Source organism: Pseudochaenichthys georgianus, chromosome 8 (genome assembly GCF_902827115.2).
Source record: "Pseudochaenichthys georgianus chromosome 8, fPseGeo1.2, whole genome shotgun sequence".
Classification (NCBI taxonomy): Eukaryota; Metazoa; Chordata; class Actinopteri; order Perciformes; family Channichthyidae; genus Pseudochaenichthys; species Pseudochaenichthys georgianus.
In genome coordinates this window covers 17,415,197-17,439,519 of record NC_047510.2, presented here as the reverse complement: position 1 = coordinate 17,439,519, position 24,323 = coordinate 17,415,197, and the positions used below count along the sequence as shown (strand labels likewise).

General features: G+C 39.0%; 2 protein-coding genes across 3 annotated transcripts; both read right to left on the bottom strand.

Annotated features, from left to right (window-relative positions):
* Positions 1-58: 58 nt before the first annotated feature.
* LOC117451063 (uncharacterized) lies at positions 59-4,996 on the bottom strand. The gene is made up of 12 exons (XM_034089155.1): positions 4,850-4,996; positions 4,152-4,353; positions 3,975-4,007; positions 3,722-3,837; positions 3,519-3,630; positions 3,255-3,287; positions 3,120-3,161; positions 2,784-3,017; positions 2,074-2,177; positions 1,739-1,904; positions 1,585-1,647; positions 59-1,353 (listed from the first exon to the last, which is right to left on the bottom strand). Exons 1-11 carry the CDS (start codon positions 4,912-4,914, stop codon positions 1,603-1,605), a joined length of 1,152 nt encoding a protein of 383 aa, XP_033945046.1. The 5' UTR covers positions 4,915-4,996; the 3' UTR covers positions 59-1,353; positions 1,585-1,602.
* Positions 4,997-5,324: 328 nt separating this feature from the next.
* rusf1 (RUS family member 1) lies at positions 5,325-9,429 on the bottom strand. Of its 2 annotated transcripts, XM_034089324.2 has the most exons (15): positions 9,341-9,429; positions 9,102-9,256; positions 8,901-8,978; positions 8,610-8,724; positions 8,484-8,529; positions 8,364-8,396; positions 8,168-8,273; positions 7,725-7,826; positions 7,373-7,443; positions 7,110-7,294; positions 6,342-6,399; positions 6,174-6,238; positions 5,965-6,090; positions 5,814-5,879; positions 5,325-5,722 (listed from the first exon to the last, which is right to left on the bottom strand). In XM_034089324.2, the coding sequence occupies exons 2-15, from the start codon at positions 9,249-9,251 to the stop codon at positions 5,637-5,639; spliced, it is 1,287 nt and encodes a 428-aa protein (XP_033945215.1). In that variant the 5' UTR covers positions 9,252-9,256; positions 9,341-9,429; the 3' UTR covers positions 5,325-5,636. The 2 variants fall into 2 exon arrangements, with proteins under 2 accessions (XP_033945215.1, XP_033945214.1); XM_034089323.1 differs by having other exon boundaries at positions 9,102-9,421.
* Between the last annotated feature and the right edge of the window lie 14,894 nt (positions 9,430-24,323).

The following is a 24,323-nucleotide window of genomic DNA, read 5'->3' as shown; positions in this document are numbered from 1 at the left end:
TAGAAACATAGACATGAGATAACGTGGTACAATAAGAAATCGATTTTCAAACAAAAAGGTTTTCAAAGGACTTTTATTTATTTCAGGGGATTATTATGTGTATAATTCCACATTAATTTAGGGGATTTATATATCCTATTTCCCAGCTTCTTATTTTATATTCAAAGGAATGGGGTGTTGTTATTTCACATTCAAACAAATCAAAGGCATATTTATTTATTTTCTACTAAATTCAATAAAGATATGTATTTATTATTTATCTGTGATACTAGAAATGTGATTTGTGGTTTTTAAAGTTCGACACAATTGTACTTCCAAATTCATATTATATATAGTTGTTCAGTTTTACATGCAAGTACATTTGCTAAAGTAAAACCCCACTTTCATGTCTCAAGAAAGAAATGGAGCTATATATGGAGACAACAGAGCTTCATCATCAAACCAATGATAAACCTTCAGCATGTCTCCCTCCCTAGTGAAACAAACAGGTGTTCATTTTAACTGGTTGCTTTTCTTCATGTGGAAGAACTAAACTTCCTCCTCTCAGCCCGAGGCAGCTGTCACTGCAGTGAGTGTGACAGCTGAACTGACAGCAGCTGAGAATAACAAATTAAGCAAGGTGTGACAAAATGTGAAAGAGGTCTGTTTTTCTGTAATGACATCTGGTTGGCAGATAAGAGGCTGCATCAAAGTGTGATACAGAAATAATTACAATCATTTAAAAACCTACACAAACAGGTAAATACTACTTTGAAAGGTGGTTTTAAAAATAAAAACAATTAGAATTTATAAACTAAATAAAATAGAATGGGCATACTAGAAAATGTGTCACTTGAAACATGCTCCTGAAACCCAGATGGTGTTTTCGTTTTTTTGTCCAAAAGATTTCCTATTTGTGTAAAAGCTTTTTCATGTTAACACGTAAAGCTGACTGCTGAAAAGTTGATTTATTTCAAAAACACATTGACTACGCAGGAGTATTTTTTTCGTAGTCTCATTTTGCAAAATGCCACATAGTCAACACAATTCTCATTTAAAGTTATTATACATGTTTTACATTTTACATACATAAACAACAAACAATAAGGCAAAGAGGCCTAAAATGTTCCAACCCAAAATAACTGGACTCCAGCTGTCTCACAGTTGCTCAAGAAGTATCATTTAGGAGCTTATGTAACAGAAGGGCCAACTCACAGAATCTTGACGTGAATCATTGTTTTATCTACAAGACTCAAACTAACATCACCAACAGAAATCTAGCACATTTCCATGACAGTTCTTGATCGGTCATAAAATAACCTTCTTCCCCGCTTTGTTAATGACACCAACCGATTTCCTTCCACATCAATTGACCTGTAAAACAATAATAGAAACAATTGGTAACATCAAAGTAAACTGTTAAAAAATACCCTAATATCCTCAAACTTGTCTTAGAATGTTTTCAAATTCATTGACTTTCTCTTTCTGGATAACACCTTAAAAAATGCCAAAATGATTCACCAGTACACCAGCATTTTCTTAATATTATATAAAAATGTGGTATGTATTTGGACACATAAACGTTTGAAAATGTATTCAACTCACCAAATAAACTTGAAATATTTATCTCACAACAAAAGCACTCTCCCGTATCTTGGAGTAAACATACTGTGGAACAAACAGGCAAGAAAACAAGAGTCATTTTACAGCGTGTGTGTATTTATCATAGACAAGTCAAATGCTTAGAACCTGCACTTACATCCAGTCCTCTGGGGGAATGAACAGGCTCTGGTCCCTTACAGCAGAGCACTGAAAAGGGTCTCTCCTTTGTTTTTGAATGCTCTTTGAAACACAGACTGAAAACCTTGGCAGGCAGATAGACATCCCAGTCGGGCGCATGTTCCTCTATTAGATCACTTACCATCCTGTTAGGGAGCAGCAAAAAGAAAACATGTTGGAATAATAAGAAACATTTCATTTCCAGGAGTGACCTTAATGTGGCCATGACACATACATTTGGACCTCTGAAATGCACCAAAGAAATACAGATATAGTAATAAGAGAGAAAATAATATCTGTATGTAAAGTACAGACCTGTCAATCATCTGCTGTGTGACCAAATCCAAAGTGCCCGTCTGCTGATGATAGACAACAAGGGCCATGGAGACCTTCAGCTGATCTTTCAGTTCTCTGTTGATCTAACACACAGTGTACATGTGAGAAACTGGTCGATAAGGAAACAATACTGCACCAATACAATTATAACTAATATCTGTAGGGAGCTAAAAAGTCTGCTCATACTCCTTGCTAGGGTCCCACTAGCATGTGTCTATCTGTTACTAAATGTAATTGATCAAAGAAGGTTTTTTTCTTGGTGTTGTAGTCAAAGCTTCATGGCTGGATTGATAGCAAAGAAAACAACAAAAGATCTTATGCAGCAGCTGCATTAAGTATGATGGACGGTGGTAGAGATTACAAACATTATCATGTTTACTGTTGTGAGCGTTCATGTCATTGCTGAACAACAACAGAATTAGACTATTAAGGGTTATAAACCCTATGCAAAGACAATATGCCACTATATCTATATCCCTTAAATGTGGTTTTAAAGAAACCTTCAATGACAGACTTTGGCTGATTTAAGGCCCCTATGTTTGGTTAGTTTTCAGGAACTTCTATGAAAAAAGTATGGTTATGTCAGATGAATTGAATATTGAGATGGAAGCTATTTACAAGTCTAGCAATTACAATGACTAAAAAGGGGCGGTTATCAAAAGTATCAATTAAATCAACAATGTACTCACTTTGTGGACTATGTCATGAGGCAGTCTGGAGAGGATTCTGAACGGGTATCCAAAGTGGGCGATGATGTCCACGATTTGCTTTGCCACATCTGGAGGGAGGCAAGACTGCATCGGCACAGCTTCCACCCACTTGGAGTAGTAGTCCGTCACAGTCAAGATGTATTTGTGCCCGTTCAGTGTTTGATGCAGCGGACCCCTGACATCCAGGCCAAGCCACTGCCACGGCTCTTTCACCTGCCATCACATCGTGCACACATGCCATTGCAATAAGAATCCCAATCCATTTAGTTTGTATTTATTTGTTTCCATAAATCAGATTATCTCAGAGTAACATACCTCTATCAACTTTTCGGGATCTTCACACGCTGTCTGTGAACACTACAGAAGAGCACTTGTTTAAAATACATCATAATATAGAAGTCCAAGTTTAAAAGGCAAATATTGCATTTTCAAATCATGACGACTACATACACTTAAATTGTCATCTGGAGCCCACTGAATATCCTGAGGGTGTGTGTGAAAAATAGAAAATAATCATATTAGAAAAATGTAAGAACAGTAATGGATAATAAACTTAATAATTATGGTAAATATCCAACAACATAAGGCTTTTAATCTGCCTAATGTCATACCATACATGCCCTGATTTATGCTATGAAAAAAATAAATATTTGTTTTTAAAATTATCAAAACACTGATTTGTAATTATATTTTATATATAATAACATCACTTACACGTGGTTCGCAATAATCTCCATGGAAGAAATGTGGAAATGACTCTATCTTCAACAGCCCTTCATCGACAATAATCCTCCATTTGTCATTAGACTTTTTTGGGTCTTTGTCTCTGATATCAAACAAGACAACAAGACGCATTAAAAAGGCAAGAATACAAATGGGTACAAACTTCATAAAATACACTTTCTACAGTAACATACCCAGCAGGCTCTTCTGTCTGTATGGCTTCTTTGCTCTGGACTCTTGTCTTTGCCTTGACAGGAGTCCTGGTTGGAGACTGAGGTGGACTCGTGTGAGAGGCTTTAACACTAGGGGGCTGCGTTCACAATGCAGACAACCACACACTGTTTCAGAGATTTCAGAGATTGAGGTCCCTGATTTATATTTTTTACTTCAGTCAAAGAAAGCTCAAATGTTTTATTACAGTTAAATGTCAATATGATATGCTCTCACCTTGTTCCTCTTACTTCTTGGGGTGCTAGAAGCCTGCATCAGGTGGACAGTAATGACATATGATATATATATTAGAGAATTATCAAGAAAGGACAAAGATGTTTTTTTGATGAAGCAGCTAGCCAATGAAAGAATTTAAATATCTTGTTCTGAAAAAAATGTTGGCAACATACAAACCTTCCTTTTTTGTGCATCGCCAGGGGATGGAAATATGGTTGGAACTGCATCTTCTAGCAGTTTCACACATTTTCCTGATCTGTCGATGCATTGTTCCTCAAAGTGGTCGATGCACAGCACTGAGAAGCGAGATGGCGTCCAGTCCTTCCACTTCATGTTGAGAAGCCATTTCTTCAGTTTTCTGGGATTGTACAGGGGAAACCTACAGTAGCACAGACATTATTAACTTATTATCATTTTTAAAGACAGTAACATTTGCCTTGTATTTTTCTATTTGCAATTCATCACATTAACAGTGTCTGTCTAAAACCCACTTTCAAATTGGTGAAACCATTAGACCATAGAACAACTCGTTAACAAAAACACATACCTACAATTGTCAAATTATGACTACATTTTCACAGAGTCCAGACTCTTTAAAATGATATTTGAAATGTGCGTTATTTTTATTTTGAAAGAGCAAGAAATACAGATATAAATGACTTTTCTATACCCCATTAGGCTCATCATGTTTACTTTAATACTTAAAAAGCATTGCTAGATAAAACATCAAAACGAGCTGGAAACACTACGCCGGGAAACCAAAAAGTGGCTACCTAATGTGATTCATGCTGATCTTTATGTTAGCTAAGTTAGCTTAACTTTCAACAAATCTGCAAGGTTTTCCCTGTTTACGAGTGAATAATGTTAAAACTCACTTAAAATACTTCACATCAGTCTCGCTGGAGCTTTCGCAATTGTAAGCACATTTATATCTTCCCATTTAGGACAAAATGTTGTTTAATTTGAGACTAACACACTGATATTGTGGCCAAGATATTTGTTTGATAGAGTAGTCAAGAAAAAAGAAAATACCACTTCAATATCCGGTCAGAATTTTCAAAATAATATCATGAGGGGTTTGAAACCTTTTAAGTCTAAAATAAACCCTACATAAATTAAATACTATTTAGCGGTTCTTTAGATTTGAATGTGTGCTTTTCTTGTATTCAACCCATAGACTGTATATATAAAGATTCAACCCTGTTGTTGAATAATTGACGGCATATGTTCATTAAATACACGAACCGGAAGTGCTTATTTTCCACCTAAAAAATGTGAGACACAAAGGTTTCTCTAACGGATGTTGTTTCTTGCACAGTAACCGAAAGGAATCTCCTGCAACGCCACCTCCTGGATAACATATTTTGTTTATTTGACACATTTAAACACATTTACATGCAATGTATTGTACAGTTTAAGACAAGAATGAAAAAAAACTTGAGCAATCCCCTTCAATTAACATTCACTCACTGACCCCCCAGCTTTGAATTTTAATATACCCGTAAAAATCAAAGTCCTCAAATACAAAAATATGTTTTTCCTTTTACATGTATCATACAAATTGATTACAAAAAATATCAAACAAGGGATACTTAAAAATGTCACTGTTTAATTATCATTAAGAAATGTTCAATAAACAATGCACTGCAGAAGTCTCACAGCTCAATTGCTTTTTATTTTCCACTCCACTCTCCACTCGTCCCAGTCAAGTAAAGTTCGTTTTATGTCCCATCCTGCAGCTTCCACACCTGGAATTTATAAGTAAAAAAATGTTTTCAAATGTTAAAACTACACAGGGTAGTGTTGGTGATATGTACATTAAAACTGTTTAGTGCTCACCTGTGAGAAATGGATTGAAAATGGTGTCCATCAACTTGTGACTATCATGCACCATTTCCCAGTTACCTTTTGAAACATAATAAAGCATGTGAATCCGAAAAATCATTTTTATTTATGTTAGGTAAAGAAATGAATGGAGGTAAAGGCTCACTCTTCTGTTTCGGATGATCTCTGGAAGTCAGAGGGCTGAGGACGCTGCTGAGCCACACAGCTTGGCACATCGCTCTGATTTCATCATGTACTGATGCTTCTGGTCTCAAACAAACATGTACACATCCTGAGAAGAACACAGCAGGGTTAAGGAATGTTTTATAGCTTTTTATCAAGTTGTTCTGTAGTGGGGATTGAAAGATTACATACCATTTCTTACTCCCAACAGGTAAGGCAGGTTGTTTTCCTTCAAAGCCAAATTCAGTTCAGCCGGACTTCAAAATAATAAGCAAATACATTTTACTACATTTTGTTGAAAATGTATTGTCTTTTCATTATTGTGTTGTTTTTAGTCATTTAAGTGAAACCTGATATTACCTTTGTACAACCTCCTGTAGCCTCACTCCAAGTTTTATTGGCATAGTTTTCCTAAACTCTGGAGAGACAAAAAAGGAACATTTCTTAATTTTTAATGCTCAGAGTTATCATATTGACATTTATTGCGTATCATCGCTGAAACTACTTTTTTACTTTAAGACAAAACAGCTTACATTTAGGCATAACTAAATAATGCATGACTTCAATAGAATGCTGAATGTTTTCACATAGTAGCAGGACATTATGTAACTGTTATATAGTGTAACAGGACTGGGCAGATAAAGAGAAAAGTGGTAGTGCAGCAATCACGACAGAGGCAGTGTTCAAATCCAAAAAAAGGCTTTATTGCTATTAAACTAAAAAATACCTTCCCTTAAACAAAGGCTAACGTAGCCGGGCCGCTAACCGACTTACCAGCTTACCAAAATATCACGCTGGGAGCCTCCTGCTCCCTCCATGTGCCACACACAACTGAGCAACACTGTGTGCTCTGTCTCCCTTGAGGGAGTGATTAGCAGCAGGTGTGAGGTCTCCACCCCTGCTCCCAATACTACTAATTGGAAGCGGGTGGAGCCACCTGTTGGGAATGTAGGTGCCTTCTACTACCCTGCCTCTCAGCCCCTTACAATAGTTATAACATATATAGGTTTATAAGTTATTTCAAAAGGAAAAAAGACAATAAAATGATTAGTATTGATAATATCTAAATTGTATACATAATACATAAAATAGTCAATCAAATGTCAGCAAACTCATTATTATTATTACCCAGAAGAACTGGTTCTCTCTGATTGGCCTCCAGTGGACACAGGATCTGTTTGTCTCGAAGGTACTGCTGCAGCACGATTGAAAGCCTCGCCTCGTTAAAGGTATCCATGACAACCGCACGCACAGCCTTGTAGTTGGCGAAGAGATGGAGAATGGTGAAGAAGAAGAAGAGGCTGAGAGTCAGTCTAAGGGGGAGAAAGAAGTAAAATATGATTCACTGTATAATAATCTTATGGTAATTATTCATCTATAACAACACTTACATTGGATTATCAGTGACAAGGGGAATGAGGATTAAACTGATCAGAAGTCCAGCCAGATTCACTAAAGTCTCCTGTGAGGAATTAAAGACACGATGACAAGAATTACATTCCTTCTTTGAAACCACATCAGAAATGTGAGAAAGTAGTTGTTATGAAATTAAACTGTTTAGATATGTTACAGTAGAACATGCATAACATATATAAATCTATTGAGGTTCATAATCAAGGGCCTGGTATTGTACATGATGGATCATTGTCACTAAATCCCAATGTTATTCTTCACAAGTAATCAAGCGGTTCCCGCTTATCTACAATAAACAGTCTGACAAAATAAGTAGTAAAAGTTGAATACCTGACTGCCATCTTTGGCGGAGATGTCAGCCATGTTGTCTCTGCGAGCCTGGTGAACTGTCAGAGCAGCTCTGGTCGCACCGCCTGCCACTCCAACAAGAGACTGGAGAAGATTAAAAAAAAGTCAGCTTGAAACAAATAACAATTTACTCTAAGGAAGTTGTATCTTGCGCAGGAGTCTTGTATCAGTTTGGGAACCACTAGTTAAAGCTTATTTGTCAGGACTCTGTTTCTTTATGACTGGTATTTGTGAATTTAGAAGTGTATAAATAGTCGGTATTTGGATGATCGTTCTTGATATTGTGAAATCAAACATTCATCTTCGAAACAAAGCTCAAGGTTCACTTATTTAGAAAAGTATTTATCTTAGAGAAGAAAACGGTGACTCCAAGTTTTAAACTGTAATCACACCTGGCTAAAGTTATTTAAAAGGTGTCCTTTTACCTTGAATACCCCTGCAGTACACACAATCAGGGTAAAGCCAGCAGGAAAGTATGGAGCCGATATTTCCATGAACATGGCAATGTCATTGAGAACATCAGCAAAAAGTCTGGTAAGAATTTAAAAGAAAAAGTTCATGTTAATGAGCAGACCGTAGACTGTTAATTGTCTTAATTGAGCGCCTCTTCACAATGCGTACCTCCATTTTTTGGCCTCAGAGTCTAATTTACTCCTGGAATAAAGACGAAAAAACTGATCATAAAGCGAAATTGACATCAGTGAAAAAGGGGCACAAATATAATATAAAATATGACCCTACCCTTTCTGCCAAGCGAAGAGGATTCTTCCCAACATGCCAGTTCCATCTGCAGGAGAAACATTCGTTCAAAAGTTGCACTCCCAATGCAAGAGAAATGTACAATAATGGTATATTTCAAGGTGTCACCTCTTAGTAGCCAGGTCACTGTGGCTGCTGCCACTGTTGCCTCTTGGTTTCCAACACCCACACCTTTGAGAGAAGCTTGAGTGGCCAGAGTCCCTGACAGAGAGCTGCAGAAAGCCTGAGAGAGAGAGAGAGAGAGAGAGAGAGAGAGAGAGAGAGAGAGAGAGAGAGAGAGAGAGAGAGAGAGAGAGAGAGAGAGAGAGAGAGAGAGAGAGAGAGAGAGAGAGAAAAGGGAGTTTTCATCTGATGAAGAAGGTGATGATCTTAAGAGTTTTGGTGAACCATTTACTGTACCTGCACAGTATCCCAAAACTGGTAGTGCACGTAATCCTCACTGACGCTTTCTGGATAGCCTTGAGGCAGAAAGACACTCTGAAATAAGAAGTTAAAATGTGTGTCTCAGGGGGGAGGGTTGGATCTTGAATATATTTTCCAGTCCAGATTTTACATCTCATATTTTATTTTATTGGACATAGAAGGCATATAAATCCTTACTTTGAAACTTCGAACAATGATGTTTCCTCTTGATTCCCCTTCCCTCTCGTCTCTTCTCCTCTCTAACACTGCATCGCCTGCACAATACTTCCAGGACTCGGAGCTGCCATATCTCTCTGTGGCCAGAACCACACATCTGTCTATCTCCATTTAGCCTGTAAGGATCAAGAGACACGCGGGCTCACTAAACTAAAAAGCAGAATTATACTACAGTGTGAAATCTGCTGGAATGTATTTACTTTTAGCCCATTTATGTTAGTACAGCATGAAACTCGACACAATCTACGTGTCGTGTTTATCTATGAAGCGCTTCCGTGTTTATTTCCGCGTTCACAGGTTGGAGATTGCTGATTGGTCAATTGGGAGTCTAAGGCGGAGTTTATGGAAACGGTCCAATAAGTAATAAGGGTTGAAAACTCCTGATTTGAAAATACTAAATAGAAGTCACTGTGGCATTTAAATAAATAAATAAATAGAGAAGTACAATTTAAAAAAGAACACTTTTTTAAATGTATTCAATACTTTATTTTGCAATAAAAAACTAGTCCATCTTCAATTATTTGTATGAATACCGACAAAGTAAATTCTTTTTGATCAGATACAGATTAAGTGTTGACTATTTTTACAATACAATTATATTGAAAGTGTGGGGGGGACTTCTGAAGCAATTGGAGTCAGGACTCAGAAGAGGCTTCTCAATACTCAAATTTCCCCTCCTCGACTCCTCGACTCCTCGGTCCTCCGGTAGTGACCCGGAAATGAATTTCAGCGCGCCATTTTGAAGGACGTCTCATTTCTCTAAATGCACACCGAGGACCGAGGATCGAGCATCGAGGAGGCTCTCTGGAGGAGCTATAACCGAGGATACACTGATGGTTCCTCCACGGCTCCTCCGCGGATGCATTTCCGGGAACGGTGGAGGCGTGACGCACGGCCGGACTTATCTCAGCCAATGACAGCTCTGCATGCATCCCCTGGATATTATTTGAGAACCTGCTCTCATCGCAACGCGATGTTTACAGTGAGAACAGCTGTGAGGTGCAGAAAGCAGAGCAGTGTGTAAAATATATATCACTCAGTATAACAGGCCTACTCTCTTTATTTGCTGTAGTTTAGTAGATATCTACAAAGAGTCCATATTTTTCTAAAACCATTTAGTGCTTCACATAATAAAATACACAACGGCTGTAGCCTGATTATGCTTTAGCAGCTGTAGGTGTGTGTGGTACAGTATGTAGGTGTGTGTTGTAGTGTGTAGGTGTGTGTTGTACAGTGTGTAGGTGTGTGTTGTACAGTGTGTAGGTGCGTGTGTTGTACAGTGTGTTGTACAGTGTGTAGGTGCGTGTGTTGTACAGTGTGTAGGTGCGTGTGTTGTACAGTGTGTAGGTGCGTGTGTTGTACAGTGTGTAGGTGTGTGTGTTGTACAGTGTGTAGGTGTGTGTTGTACAGTGCGCAGATGCCGCGGACAGACGGGTCTCAGTTGGTTTGATGTCCTTACTTTTAATACTTGCAAATACAACTTTTGGCCCGTAATTTCAATTCCCCATTTCAGCGACCAGAGAGAGAGGGGGGGGGGAATATATCCAGTCTCTGACTGTGTTACGTTATTATGAGAGTGCTCTCATACTTTAAATTGTATATATTTATATAAATATATTTGTGTGTGTGTGTCCGCATCTGTAGCCTGTTATTGTCTCATTATACCGCACTCTCAATGAATTCAAATAAAATATGTGGGGGAACAATGTTCAGCTGATCTAACAGAGATTATAAAATATGACAAAACACTCGACAGATGATGCAGCTGTTGCCACGTCATAATGAACGGACGTCGCTTTAATATGACCGCTCAGAGGAGAGGAGTTCTCATTTCTTTAAACGTCTGCTGCTTCCCCTCCTCTCTCCTCGGTTCCCCTCCTCGGTCCTCCGCTCGCATCTCCTGTGGGCGGGTCTAAGTCTCGAGGAGGGGAGTCGAGGAGGGGAGTCGAGGAGGGGAAATTTGAGTATTGAGAAGCCTCTAGAGAGACACTAGGGCTGCAGTCGGATAGTTTAAAAATCAGCTCCTAAATTCTAACTCTGGCCCATTCCCAAACCGCCCCCTACACCCTACCCCTACACCCTACCCCTCCGTTTGCGCGTTCACGCGGAGGGTCCGCCATATTGAGGGCTGTTCCAAAGCAACGAGTGTGGAGGGGGAGTGGGCTATCAAGCACTCAAACAGCGAGTCTGCAGCGGTGCAGACTTGAGACCGGTCTCTACCTGACCGGAGTCACGCTGTGTGTGTCCGTCAGGAAACACGCTGTTTACAAGTAGTTCCAGCAAACATCCACTGATAAATTGCGATGTTAACAACCTCATGATAACCTCATATGTTTTTAACTTAGGATCATACCTGTGTTTAGTCTAGAAAAGGTAAATGTGTGCATTTTATTATAAAGTTGTGTATATTTACAGACCGTTGCAAAAACTAAGAAGCTTATAAACATCAGGTTTAAAACTAAAAGAGCTTTGAAACACAATGAAAGATGTTTGGAGTTTTATTTGAGTTATTCATTTAAACTTTTTGTCTAAGAGATGCTGATTTGAAACCGTTGTTACATATAGTTATGGCATTTCCTGTTTCTGCCGGAGAGAGGGGAGGCCGTCCCAAAGCTTGCTGCTGTATTTACTCCCTCCATCTGACAGGAGGGAGCCTCGTTGAGCTGCGAGTGTGGCTACAGACGGAGTTCACTCCATCACGGAGGGGTAGGGTCGAGGGAGTGGTTTGGGATTGGGCCTCTATCGTCTATTCCTTGACCTCTGAGTGAAACGTCACGGGGTTAAGGGATAGTGGATAGGAGAATTAAAAAGGACTTAGGAGAAGAGACTGCGGTACTTTAGAGAATCCGACTGCACTTTCACTATCCGACGTGTTTATGATGCGCCAGCGGACGTCATTGTGTGCGTCTGCTGCTGTGGGGAAACTATGGAAACCACAGTTTTCTATACAGCGGACTACAACATGGATGTTTAATAAGAACGAGGGACTACTGTAAACTCATCTAGAGACTCTGCACCGTGCTCTGATGCTACTGCTTTGCTTTATGAACGTGGACAACAGAGAAACATATTCTTCATGACCAAAGTTGGAATTGAAATAAAAAAGGAAAGTGAAACTTATGCTCGTCACCAGTGGTGTAGTGGGCGTTGGACGCGGGGGTACGCCGTACCCCCACTTATTTGGAGCATGATCTTTTTTGTAATAGTCTAATACATATAAAATCATTGCCAGTCTTATCAGTTGCAAGTGTGTATTTGTTGTAATAATGACAAAAACATAATACATTTCACAGTAATTATAATAAAAAATAAAAACGATTTCCTTAAAGAATTATGATTAGTCATCACGCTCGTGACCCCGCGGCGAGCTGGGGTGTGTCAGTGACACACCCACGGCCAGCTTACCGCCCGCCGATTTTGCGGCAGCTCTTTCCCTCAAGAACGCTAACGAAAAAGCTCTATAATGGCAGGCAAACATTTTTTACTTGACTTCTTTTCTAAAAAGAATATAATTCACAAGAAGAAAGAGTCTAGCAGCACCGAAGCTACAAGTGAAGCTGCTACTAGTACTACAGTACATCATCAGAAGAGCCGCCTAAAGACGTGGATAATGCTAGCTAACGTGCACGTTAGCTGCGCTAGCAACGTTCCCCTGGCTAGCTCAAGCTCACCTTTCCCAGAGGTATGGACGGAGGAGATGTGGCGGAGGAAACAAGAGACATACCCGTGGATAGACTGCAAAGCTGGGAAACTGGGCTGCAAAGTTTGTTCATCCATATCTGATGTATCAGTCTTCAAAACGCAAGGTGTGTGTGTGTGTGTGTGTGTGTGTGTGTGTGTGTGTGTGTGTGTGTGTGTGTGTGTGTGTGTGTGTGTGTGTGTGTGTGTGTGTGTGTGTGTGTGTGTGTGTGTGTGTGTGTGTGAAAAAAGCAGCGCTGTCTGCTTATTTGCAATGTAGGCTAGGCCTAATCAGAATAATTTCCAGTCCAGATTCAATGTTTGCATTAGTAGGCTATATATATTTTTCGTTTTGTTTATTTAATAAGTTAATTTCAGGACAACTTTGGGAATTTTGTTTGTTTGTTATGAGTTTTAAATAGATTTTGAAAGTGGAGATAGAGAGAGAGAAAAGCAGCGCTGTCTGCTTAGTTGCAATACTGTAGTTTATGCAATTTAGGCCTATACATTGTTTATGTAATTGATGTGCCAGTGTGTCCATGGTTTTTAGTCTGTCTGTTGAGCACAGCGCCGTCTGCTTTTTGCAGTACAGTAAGTAAAGTAGGACTAAGCATACCGGTAGTTTCTGTGGACCTGTCTGCCCGTTTTGTGAGTGCACTCCGCACGTGCGCACTTGTTTGGCATTGTTTGGGATGACCTAATTTAAAATAGCGTCCCCCCCAGTAAAAAAATCTCCACTACACCACTGCTCGTCACCCTCTCCCTCCGGTTCACATTAATACAAATGATCCCAATACGTATGATTGTATGAACTAAAGATCTAAAAATCAATACAGATGTATTTATTATAAACGTTAGTCCTTAATATCTATCACTGTGTATATCACCATTCAAACATCTTTTAAAAGTTGAACAAACCCCACACAGCTCAGTAAAGACTGAAATGTTGACTTTATTTGATAATTTCAGTGAAAACTAACGTTCATATTTCTCTTTTTGAGTATAATACTGATGAACGTTCAAAACAAAGCACTTTGGCAACTTACCACCTATGTTTTAAAATGCTTAATAAGCACCGTAACTTTCATGATATAATTTCTCGGTCATAATCGGTTGTTTCCGTGAACGGCCGACTGTTGAGTGACGGCAAATGCTGCGGCTGCAAGGCATTGTGGGGCAGCATTTTTCGCTTCTCCTGTCGGTTAGGGAGGTCCAGTGGTTCCTAAGCTAAAGGAGGTTATAAAGGAAGTTTGAAACCTCCTTTCCTATCATTCTCATCATTCTAGAGAATTCGAACGGCACTTATCATGGCTGCCACTGAGGGACTTCCGGGTCATTTCACTCCTTTAGGAAGGTTCCTAAGCTAAATGGACTATTCGACTTCAGCCCGGGTCATTTCACTCCTTTAGGAAGGTTCCTAAGCTAAATGGACTATTCGACTTCAGCCTAGGAGAGCTGGAGCTTAGATGGCTATGGGATTAGTTTTGTATCATAAAGATAAAGCAACACTTTCTCAGAATAAAGCAAAACTATGAGTTTAAAAGAAAAAAAAACTGAGTCAAGCAAAATAAAATACATTTCAAAAATAAAACTATAAGTTGCAAACAAATCATTTGTGTAATCATGTAAACTATAAGTCATTTTTCTTTGTTTTAACATAGGTTTTTGTTTGCCGTTCTTGTTTCTTCTTTCTCAATGATCAGACTTTTGCTCTCCCTGCAGCTTTCTCTTGTGCGCTCCCTGATTTTTTGTTTGAGATTCTGACACAAACCTCCCAGGTGGGCGGGACTTTCAGGGGTGCGTCCCCATTGGCTACTCAATCTTTGAGTGACAGCCCAGTCCTCCAGCGATTGTATAGTGCAGGAAGCTGCGGTGCGGGATAGAACACCCCCAGAAGAACCAGCATTTCAATTATTATAATACTACAAGTGAAAATATATGCAAGTATTGATCATTTGTGTTGTTTGTGCAGTAGGCCTACTATACGGTCTGTTTCTTTATTGTGTTAAGTGAGAAGTAAAGCTGTGCTATGAAAGTTAGCTTTTGCTACCTTTATATCCATAACAATGCAAGCTAAGTAGCCTAACAGTTAGCTACATAGCTAGCAGTGAGTGAGCGTTCAGACACTGGCGCACACACTCAAACGGACTCGTGTGCCTGACTCTACCAACAGGCTTTCATGATTCTGTTTAGATATGCAAGTATAAGCCATGATAGCTTATTTTATTAACACGCTAATTTGATATGAAAATCAATGGAGGCTGACTTAACTTTGTAGGAAAACCTACCGTCCATGACTGCCCCTGAGCTGTTTTATTTGTTAACTTCATATTTTTCATTTCCTAAAACATTTATTTTCCTCTCATATTAACAGTGTGGATCATTGAGACAGCGTGGTGTACATAGGTCTTATCCCGTTTTCCAACTTCCTCTGAGGGGACAGCACGGAGGGGGGGCATGAAGAAAGACCTGCACCATCTTCATCCACGCTGGGCGTTGTTGTTATCACTAGCTCAGTGTCATTTCATTTGACCAAATCTCTTTACATATACATTTAATAGATTTTATTATTATCCACCTTTTTGTTTTATGTCCTTTTATTTAAAACATTCTTTGAGACTTCATCTTCTGGTTCAAATTTCAATAAATGTAATTTGTATAATCACTCTTTTGTCTTTATTCTACATGAAAATGTTAGAGATTCCATTCAAATCTGTTGATTATTCATATCTTCCTCAAGAATAGTATGTCGAATTTGTAATGCTACAGATGTAGCGCTTCATTTCAGACGCCTACCCATGCGGGTCCGTGATCGGCACGGGGTGGGCCCCTGCTGAAAAGGAAAACCCCCCGCAGGACTTGAAACGCCCCCTTGATAAATACATTTAATTATAATGAAACCAGCAGCAATGGATCATGGATCCACCAGGGGGAGCCGTGAAAAGCTGCCACACTGGAACTCATGTGAAATAAACAGCTGATCTAAAGGTATCTGATATAGCGGATATTTGTTAAGATCCATATGTCACGGATAGGATCATATTCTGTGCTAAATAAGAGACATGCAATCATTTACTAAACATCACCATGTTTTTATTTAACAAAATAATGTTTAATTCACGTTGGCGTAAGTACAAAACGATCGCTATGTTTTTAGATCAGGAAATGCATCCAGGCTCAAGCAAACGATTTTCAATCATCATCCTCACGATCATTTAATGTATCATATGTTCGCGAGTTGAAATGAATGCACTAAATGTAATCCACGTGAGTTTACAACAACAAAAATAATCGCTTTGTTTTTATATCACATCCGACCGGAGGAAAATGCAGCGGCTCTCACTACCGATCATCCTAATCCCACGGGCAAACAATAATATGTAGGCTACAGTGTTAATAGTTTACTGTATTATTAGTGTCTAATATTACTGGGGATTTCGGAATGGTACTGGATTTTGATTTATTGTATCGGCTTCATATCGCAATATATTCCCGAAGTCTGAAATGCAAAAATGTCCCACATTAGGGCAATTCACCCTACATTTAATCATTCAAACAAAATCATATTTCGTTTCTTTTTAACGAAATAAATGTGGTTTAATCCACATAATTTACTGTGTTAATTGTTTACTGTAGTATTGTGCACATTACTTTTCGCTGCTTGTTGCACCTGGTTAGAAGCTAAACTGCATTTCGTTGTCTCAGTAGGCCTACCTGCAATATGTGCAATAACAATAAAGTTGAATCTAACCTTGAGCAGGAACAAATGTATTTAGGCTACTTAGTACATATCTGACATAAACGATTAAACACATTTGTGCATTCTTTAAATCGAGTCAAGCCGAGTCCGGAGGTGGCGGAACATTAAAGTGTGCACCTGATTGTTTAACTTGAAGGTGCCTGATGACATTTAATCATTCAAACAAAATCATATTTCATTTATTTTTAACGAAATAAATGTGGTTTAATCCACATAATTTAGGCCTACTGTGTTAATTGTTTACTGTAGTATTGTTTAACTTGAAGGTGCCTGATGCAGAGTCCTGCACGGGTCTGATTTTCAAGACCCGCCCCGCGACGTGCAATACCGAACCCGCCCAGCTACCCGCACATATTGCCAATTAGTTCCGCAACCCGACCCGACCCGTCGGCACAAGATCCGCAACCCGACCCGAACCCGCATAGCCTAGCCTATATATGAGTAGTGAAAACGTGCAATTATTAACACATGCAGTTGCATATTTGTCTCAAAAAGCGTGGGATGTTGGTTATTTTCTCCATCTAGGATGACTCCAAAAGCCTCCCAGCTGTTGGATTTCGCTCTTGAGGAAGTGTTATTGAAAATGCTATATTCTCCGCTAGAGAGCTTCACCTCAGCCATTTCGAATGTGGCGCGCACAGCAGCAGATTGTTGCGCTGCAGAGGTTATGATTATGCGCGGTCCCGCGGGGGAGAAGTCTGAGGATTTAAACATTAAACTAAATTATTATTATTTTAATATATTTATTATGCAATACCCGCGACCCGACCCGCATCATCTTTGTTTTACCCAGAACCGAACCCAGAAAAAAGCGTTTGAAAAAATACCACCCGCGAATCACCTTTTTTGCGGGTCACCCGATGCAGGACTCTGGCCTGATGTGAACATTTCCAGAAGAACTCTAGCTTGAATGGCCTTTGTATGTATACAGTAGGCCTACAGTATAGCCCAACCATGTACACCTTCCTTTTTTCCCGTCCAAAGTTTGAATTGGATATAGGTAATGGTTATCGATGGTGCTTTTATAGCCTATTGTATAATAACTGTGTGATTTATATTGCTTTTCAAATGCATATATGGCCACCCATTTACACGGCTCTTCCCGTCAAGAATATGAATAGAACTTAGGTAGATCACTTTACATTTCTGCAAATTAATTTTTAATCACACACGTCTCCCCACGTCTCCCGGTCCCGAAAATGATAATGATAAATAAAAAGAGGAAACAATTTTCAAGTTCAGTTTTCAACGTGTTATTTAAAATAACTGACATAACAGACACCATACTGTAGGCCTCTGCTGCGGAAACCAGGACGAGCTATTTCGGGATCTGTTTTTCGGGGGCTCCTCAGTCTCTCATTTACCCGCCACCAATTGGGAACCAATTGGAAACATAGGACTCAATCTTTTTCAACTTCTTGACGGGAAAAAAGGAAGGTGTAAATGTTTGAATGATGAATAAACAGTGAGGAGGGGTACAGTATGAATACACTAGATATACACAGCAGCCCAGCCTGTGAGCAGTATGAACACCAATGAGCGCTCAGCTCGAGATACCAGCGAGTCGAGAGAGAGAATGATATCTTCATTTTCTCTTTTGGTTTGATTAGGACACATCCTGGGGATTGTGTTTACAAACATTGACCAGACCGTTCACCAGCCCCCACCCCCCATGTTGCCTATGCTATCCTGTGTTGCGAACTCTTTGTTTTAAAACTAATTGGCCATCGGAATGTGTGGAGGAATTCTCCCAAGGGTCACATTCCACAGCTCTCCCCCCCCCCCCCTCTCCTGTGATCTCCCATCCCCCAGTCTGTAGGTTTTTGTTTGCATATTATATATTATATTTGCAGCCCTTAAGATACACTTTTGTGTTTAACAGCTGACCACCATGACATACTTTGTTTTAGTAGATTTCGCATGAGAGCAAAATATATAAATATGAGCATTAAATTATATGAATATGAGAACAAAATGCATGAATGTGTGAGTGACAATATATGAATGTGTGCATTGAAATATGATAATATGAGAGCAAAATGTATGAATGTGTGAGTGTAAATATATACGTGTGTGAGAGTGAAAATGTATGTAAGGAGAATATATATGTGTGTAAGAGTGAAAATGTATGTATGTAAAAGGAGAATATAAGTGTGTAAGAGTGAAAATATGCTGCATTTTGAATGTCCGATAGTCCACCATTTCCACCGGAAATATCAAACATTTAATAAAAGTGAAAAACAATGAACAAGACTTAAGGTATTCATCATAATTAATTATATTTATTTCGTTTGGCTGTAGGATTTTTGACTTTGTTTAGAGCAGTGATCTTCTACTATATGAACATTTTGGACCCAAAATCACAAAAAAATATACATGGGATGTCACTATGATAATGTGAAAGTTTGATTGAGGTAGCATGGGATTTCATTCTGATAAGGCAAAACTGTTATTATAAATATAATACAAATATATATATATATATATATATATATACACATTATGTACAAAAATCAGTTTGTTCTGTCTTTATCTGTGCCACGCTTCAAAGCGGTTTCTGTCAACTACGACACAGAGGGCAACATCACAGGTTCCTCCTCCTCCATGTCAAAAAACAAGCTTAAAGCTTGACTCACGTTCAGAGTTCTCTTCATCATAGTTAAGTCTTCAAAACTCTAAATCTATCTAACTATATCTAAATTCTCAATGTTTGTCTGTCACTTTACTTCAATCGCAGTCTCCCGCCGCCTCTCTTCGTCTCCCGCCGCCTCTCTTCGTCTCCCGCCGCCTGTCTTCGTATATCTTCGTCTCTCTCCATTTCCCGCCGTCCCTCTTCGTCCCTCTTTGTCTCTTTTCTTCTCGTTTCGTATCACTCCGTTTACCTGATTACCTCACCCCCACCCTGGTAAATACATCCTGTTGAGCAGGATCTACAGTTTCCAGTATTTTACGTTTCGTAAAATTATCAAATATGGCGAAGATATTAAAATATGTGCTTCCATTATTCATACTTCTGAAATATATCTGTATTAACTTTATATCATCGTATGTCCGTGTTTATTGGGTCTTTTTGCATTAAACAAAGACTGGCATAAGAGAAAGCTGCAGGGAGAGCAAAAGTTTGATCATTGAGAAAGAAGAAACAAGAACTGCAAACAAAAACCTATGTTAAAACAAAGAAATGACTTATAGTTTACATGATTACACAAATGATTTGTTTGCAACTTATAGTTTTATTTTTGAAATTTATTTTATTTTGCTTGACTCAGTTTTTTTTTCTTTTAAACTCATAGTTTTGCTTTATTCTGAGAAAGTGTTGCTTTATCTTTATGATACAAAACTAATCCCATAAAATGGCAAATACTGGCGGTTTATTTGGAGCTTCGGCCGGAGAATTCACAAGACATGTCATGAGCCACGAGTTGACACAGGTTGAGATGCCAAATCAATTCTGAAGATCTCTAACCCAGACCCATGTATTTAGCTAGTTCTGAGAGAATAATCAACATTGTGCACAAAAAGATAGAAGCATAACACCTCTATCAGCTTACGCCAAGTCGCCAACAGGCAGGAACAGGGAGACAAAACACTGAGAGCACAGCAGCCAAGGTTACAGGTGCCTGTGCTCAGTCAGGACAGTTTAAACTGATACACTGGATCACAGTTATGGGCCTAGGAAAATATTTCCCCGACAGAAAGTAAAACACAGTTAATTTTAAACCTCATAATTTGAAATCTTGTTTGCATCTATTTTGGTCATTTTGAATCTCTGTAAATGGAAATGGTAAATGGACTGTACTTATATAGCGCTTTATCCAGTCTTTAAGACCCCTCAAAGCGCTTTACATACTACATGTCGTTCACCCATTCACACCCATTCATACAGAGCAGTGTACCTAACTCTAGGAACTAACATTCATACACATTCACACACCGTTGGCCATGCCATCGGGAGCAACTCAGGGTTAAGTATCTTACCCAAGGATACATCGACATGTTGACTGCATGGGCTGGGATCGAACCCACAACCTTCTGGTTGAAAGACGACCGCACTCCCTCGCAGCCACAGCCTCGCAGCCACAGTCGCCCTGTGATATAAATCATTTTGCTTGTCTTTGTGGTCATTTTACATCCACTTAGCCAATTTTGGGTTGTTTCTAGTTGTTTTGTGAATGTTTGTGATCATTTTGTATTTTTTTTTTCAGCCTGGTTTTGTAAGGACCCCTGACCTATTGGGCCCCTGGGCCGGTGCCCAGTAGGCCCATTAACCTTTGATTTATGTTTCTTTTTTCATACCACTAATTCTGATGTGAGAAAAAGCCTGGTTTGTTGTTGCTATACTTAGAGACATCCAAGCATTGATTATAACTAGTTTCAACTTCACTGACGTTTCTTATGTATCCAGAGTTTGAAAAGCAGATTCACAACTATCATTTTAACATGTGGCTCCATTGGCGTCACTTCCCATTGTTGTGCTGTCTGGTAACAGGGAGGAATTCATCAGACATGATGATTAATACTTAGTATATGATGCAGTCAACACGTCTGAGCCACAACAATTGGATGAGGTGACACATCATATTCCTCCCATACTACATTATGTTCTCGGTGAGGAAAGATTCGGCGGTCTGATAGGGTGTACAGAGGGAGGTATCAGCTGTGGAAAAATGCAGTCAGGAATGCGTCTATCGTTGAGCAAAGTGGAAGTAAATATTTCTTATCTCTGGGTCATAAAGCAGATAGAGGCATGCGAAAAAATATATTATGGGCAAGAAGAAACCTCTTCGACCCTCGGGACCAAAGCAAAGAGTATATGTTTCAGGTTGAGATAAGGTGTTGTTCAAAGTCACAATGTCCAATACTCTTCCAAGATAATCTTAGAAAAACAATGAGGCATGTTGGAATCTGTGGCTGTTTCACCCTCAGTCAAGGCAAGTGCTGACACACCTTTCCCAAGACCTCTGGTATGCTGCATGGGAAAGAAGTGGGGGGACTGTGCTGTGACTAAGAAAGAGAGAGGAAGCCTTCGATGACAGACAACAGGATATGAGGACTAATGTAACTGGATGATCGAAGGGTTGACAGCCAAGAAAAGAGAAAAGAAAGAGAAGAAGGGAAGTGCCTCCACAGTAAATGGGCGTGGAAGTTTCACACAGTTTCGCTCCCAGCTCTCTCTCAACAATTTATTTGGCACAGGGCTTTCACAGGGACGGGCCTTCAAGCTGTTTGTTTTTTGAATTCCCACTACATTGACAGTTATTGTGTTTGGATGACCACACATGGACATCTTAACCCATCCGTTCATATATAAAGGAAGGACACTTCATTTGGCAGCTGTCACCTTAAACTGGAATACTGTTAAAGGCAAAAGAAGACAAAACACCTGCCTGCTACTTCATTAAGATTTTCATATAGATCTGGATACACAGGACAGACTGAGGAGCATTGCATTTTAGATTTAATCAGGTATGTACTCTAACGTAAAAATCTATTCATTGAGTTATTGAAATTTAGATCTGTTTTACAAGAAAGACCTGAGTGAATTAGGTTTGACAACAATGTATTCCTGTGTGTCGTTTTAATTTTCTTTTCACTATACTCAAGAAACACCTGCAAGATTTGGTTTTACATAATAGAAATCTTTATCTTTCTCACTAACGTTTCGTAATCAGCACTGACAGGAAATATTACATTTCTCATTACAAATGATTCACAGGCGTGTGCATCATTACATGAGAGAACTATTATTAACCCAGTCCAACTCTCTGCTACTGCATTCTTCATACATGACTAACACGCAGAGTGTGCTGGTACTTTGTGCACCACGCTTTGATCAAATCTTAGATTAGATAACCTACATTTTATGCTCCCATGAAAACTTGCCAAGCAGGAGGTTTATTTATTTTCCTAAAGTGTGATCATACAAGTTGTTCACGTTTTTTTGTTGATAAAAAGGAACACTGTGCCCCATGTTGAACCATTCAAAGGATACTTTTGGTTTTATGTTGGAAATAACCTGCTCAGGGGAAACCTATACTCAACAAAAAACAAACATTGTGAATATGCATGTTTAGACTTGTAGGCACCAGTTATTTTAAATTCTTTAAACTTCTGGTATTGTGATTCAGAGTAGTGTAGCCCAAACTGCTCACGCATCAAACAAGGTGAACACAGGACACAAAGGCAACTTAGGAAAACATTCTTTAAGCAATAATCAAGCCAGCAGCTTGGCCATCAGTTAAGGAAAGCAGCAATATTTCTCTCAAGGAGATCATGTTCAAACCCTTTGAAACAACTGATGGTCCCTTGGGCCAGGTTGAATAATACCTGAACTGATTGTGGCTTTATCATTTTTTGTCCAAAAAACATACCAGGTTTAAGAGGAGGTTGATCTAAAAAGTAAACTTCAAAGTACATACAAAAACACATAAGAAAACATTAAAGCTATACCATCAGGTAAAACCCAACATATTAGTATAAAGACGAAGGAAAAGATCAATAGGAAAAGCATTTACTTCCTGTTGTTTCTCTGTGTCTTTACTTCAAGTGCAACATAAGACAAAAGGGAAACATATTTTGATATTTATACATACAGTAGATAGACATAGATATCGACACTGCCAAATGAGTTCAATTCAACAAAAATAAAGAATGTTTGTGAAGTTGACCCTGTTCAAAATTGAACAATCCCAAAGAATCCCTTTGTTATTTTTATCTCCAGAGTCAGAGTCTAATTATTAAGGGACATTTAAAATGTACGTACATTTGATCAAATCTATCATTCTCTTTAAAGGTTTTTTACTTATCATGTGCAGACTTAAAAAAATAAGGCTGAATGCAGACAGTGTTCTGCACTGTTTTTCAAGTTTAATAATGAAGGGAGTAGCCATCATTGTGCCTTTGAAGTCAGTAGAAAAATGATTAGGTTCAGATTGGAAACAGGATCATAAATTAAACATGCAAGGTTGAATACAATATGTGCACTCAGTGGAATTATGTCCCATTGTATCCGACCAACATTCCTTAAAGAAATAGTAAAAAATATATTTACCTGGCTGTGCTTGCCATTAGACAACAGTGACATCAGTTCCTTGCATGTCCTTTTATCTTTAAAACAAACAATGTTTTTTTGCAACTCAACAAACTTAAAAGCATAAATCCACCACTTAGACAAATCATAAAATGGTTCTTTCTTTTCAGATGTCATTTGCATATTGCTTCCTCAAAACGTTTTATTTTGTTTTAGTAATTATTAATTGACCCTTTCTTATATGCTCTGTAGTTTGAAGAAATGCCCAAATCTCAGGAGACGAGTGAAATTAATATGGAAGAGGTCCCACTGAACACCACCCCAGGGACTGGGGGCACTACAGTGGTCAGCATCTCTGAGCGGTGTGCCGCCGCCTCCTGCTGCGAGGACAGGAACCACAGGATACTCGCCATCTGCAGCATCATCTGTGGACTCTCCTGCATCGGAATCCCGGCTCTGATCAATTCAGTCAAGGTATTTCAACGTCATTTCACATTGCTGCTGAATGCTCTAATCAGCAAGAATGTATTTTAAATGCTATCACAAACTAACTAACCTAATTAAAATGTGAAAGCCACCTTTGTGAGAGAGGAAAGGTGACCTCTTGAAGACTTTTCTACCCACTGGGTTTAAAGTGCACCCATCATGCTATTTTTAGGAAATAGCATAGGTCTCATATATAAAATATGAAGTGTTTTGCTCAAAATACCAAACA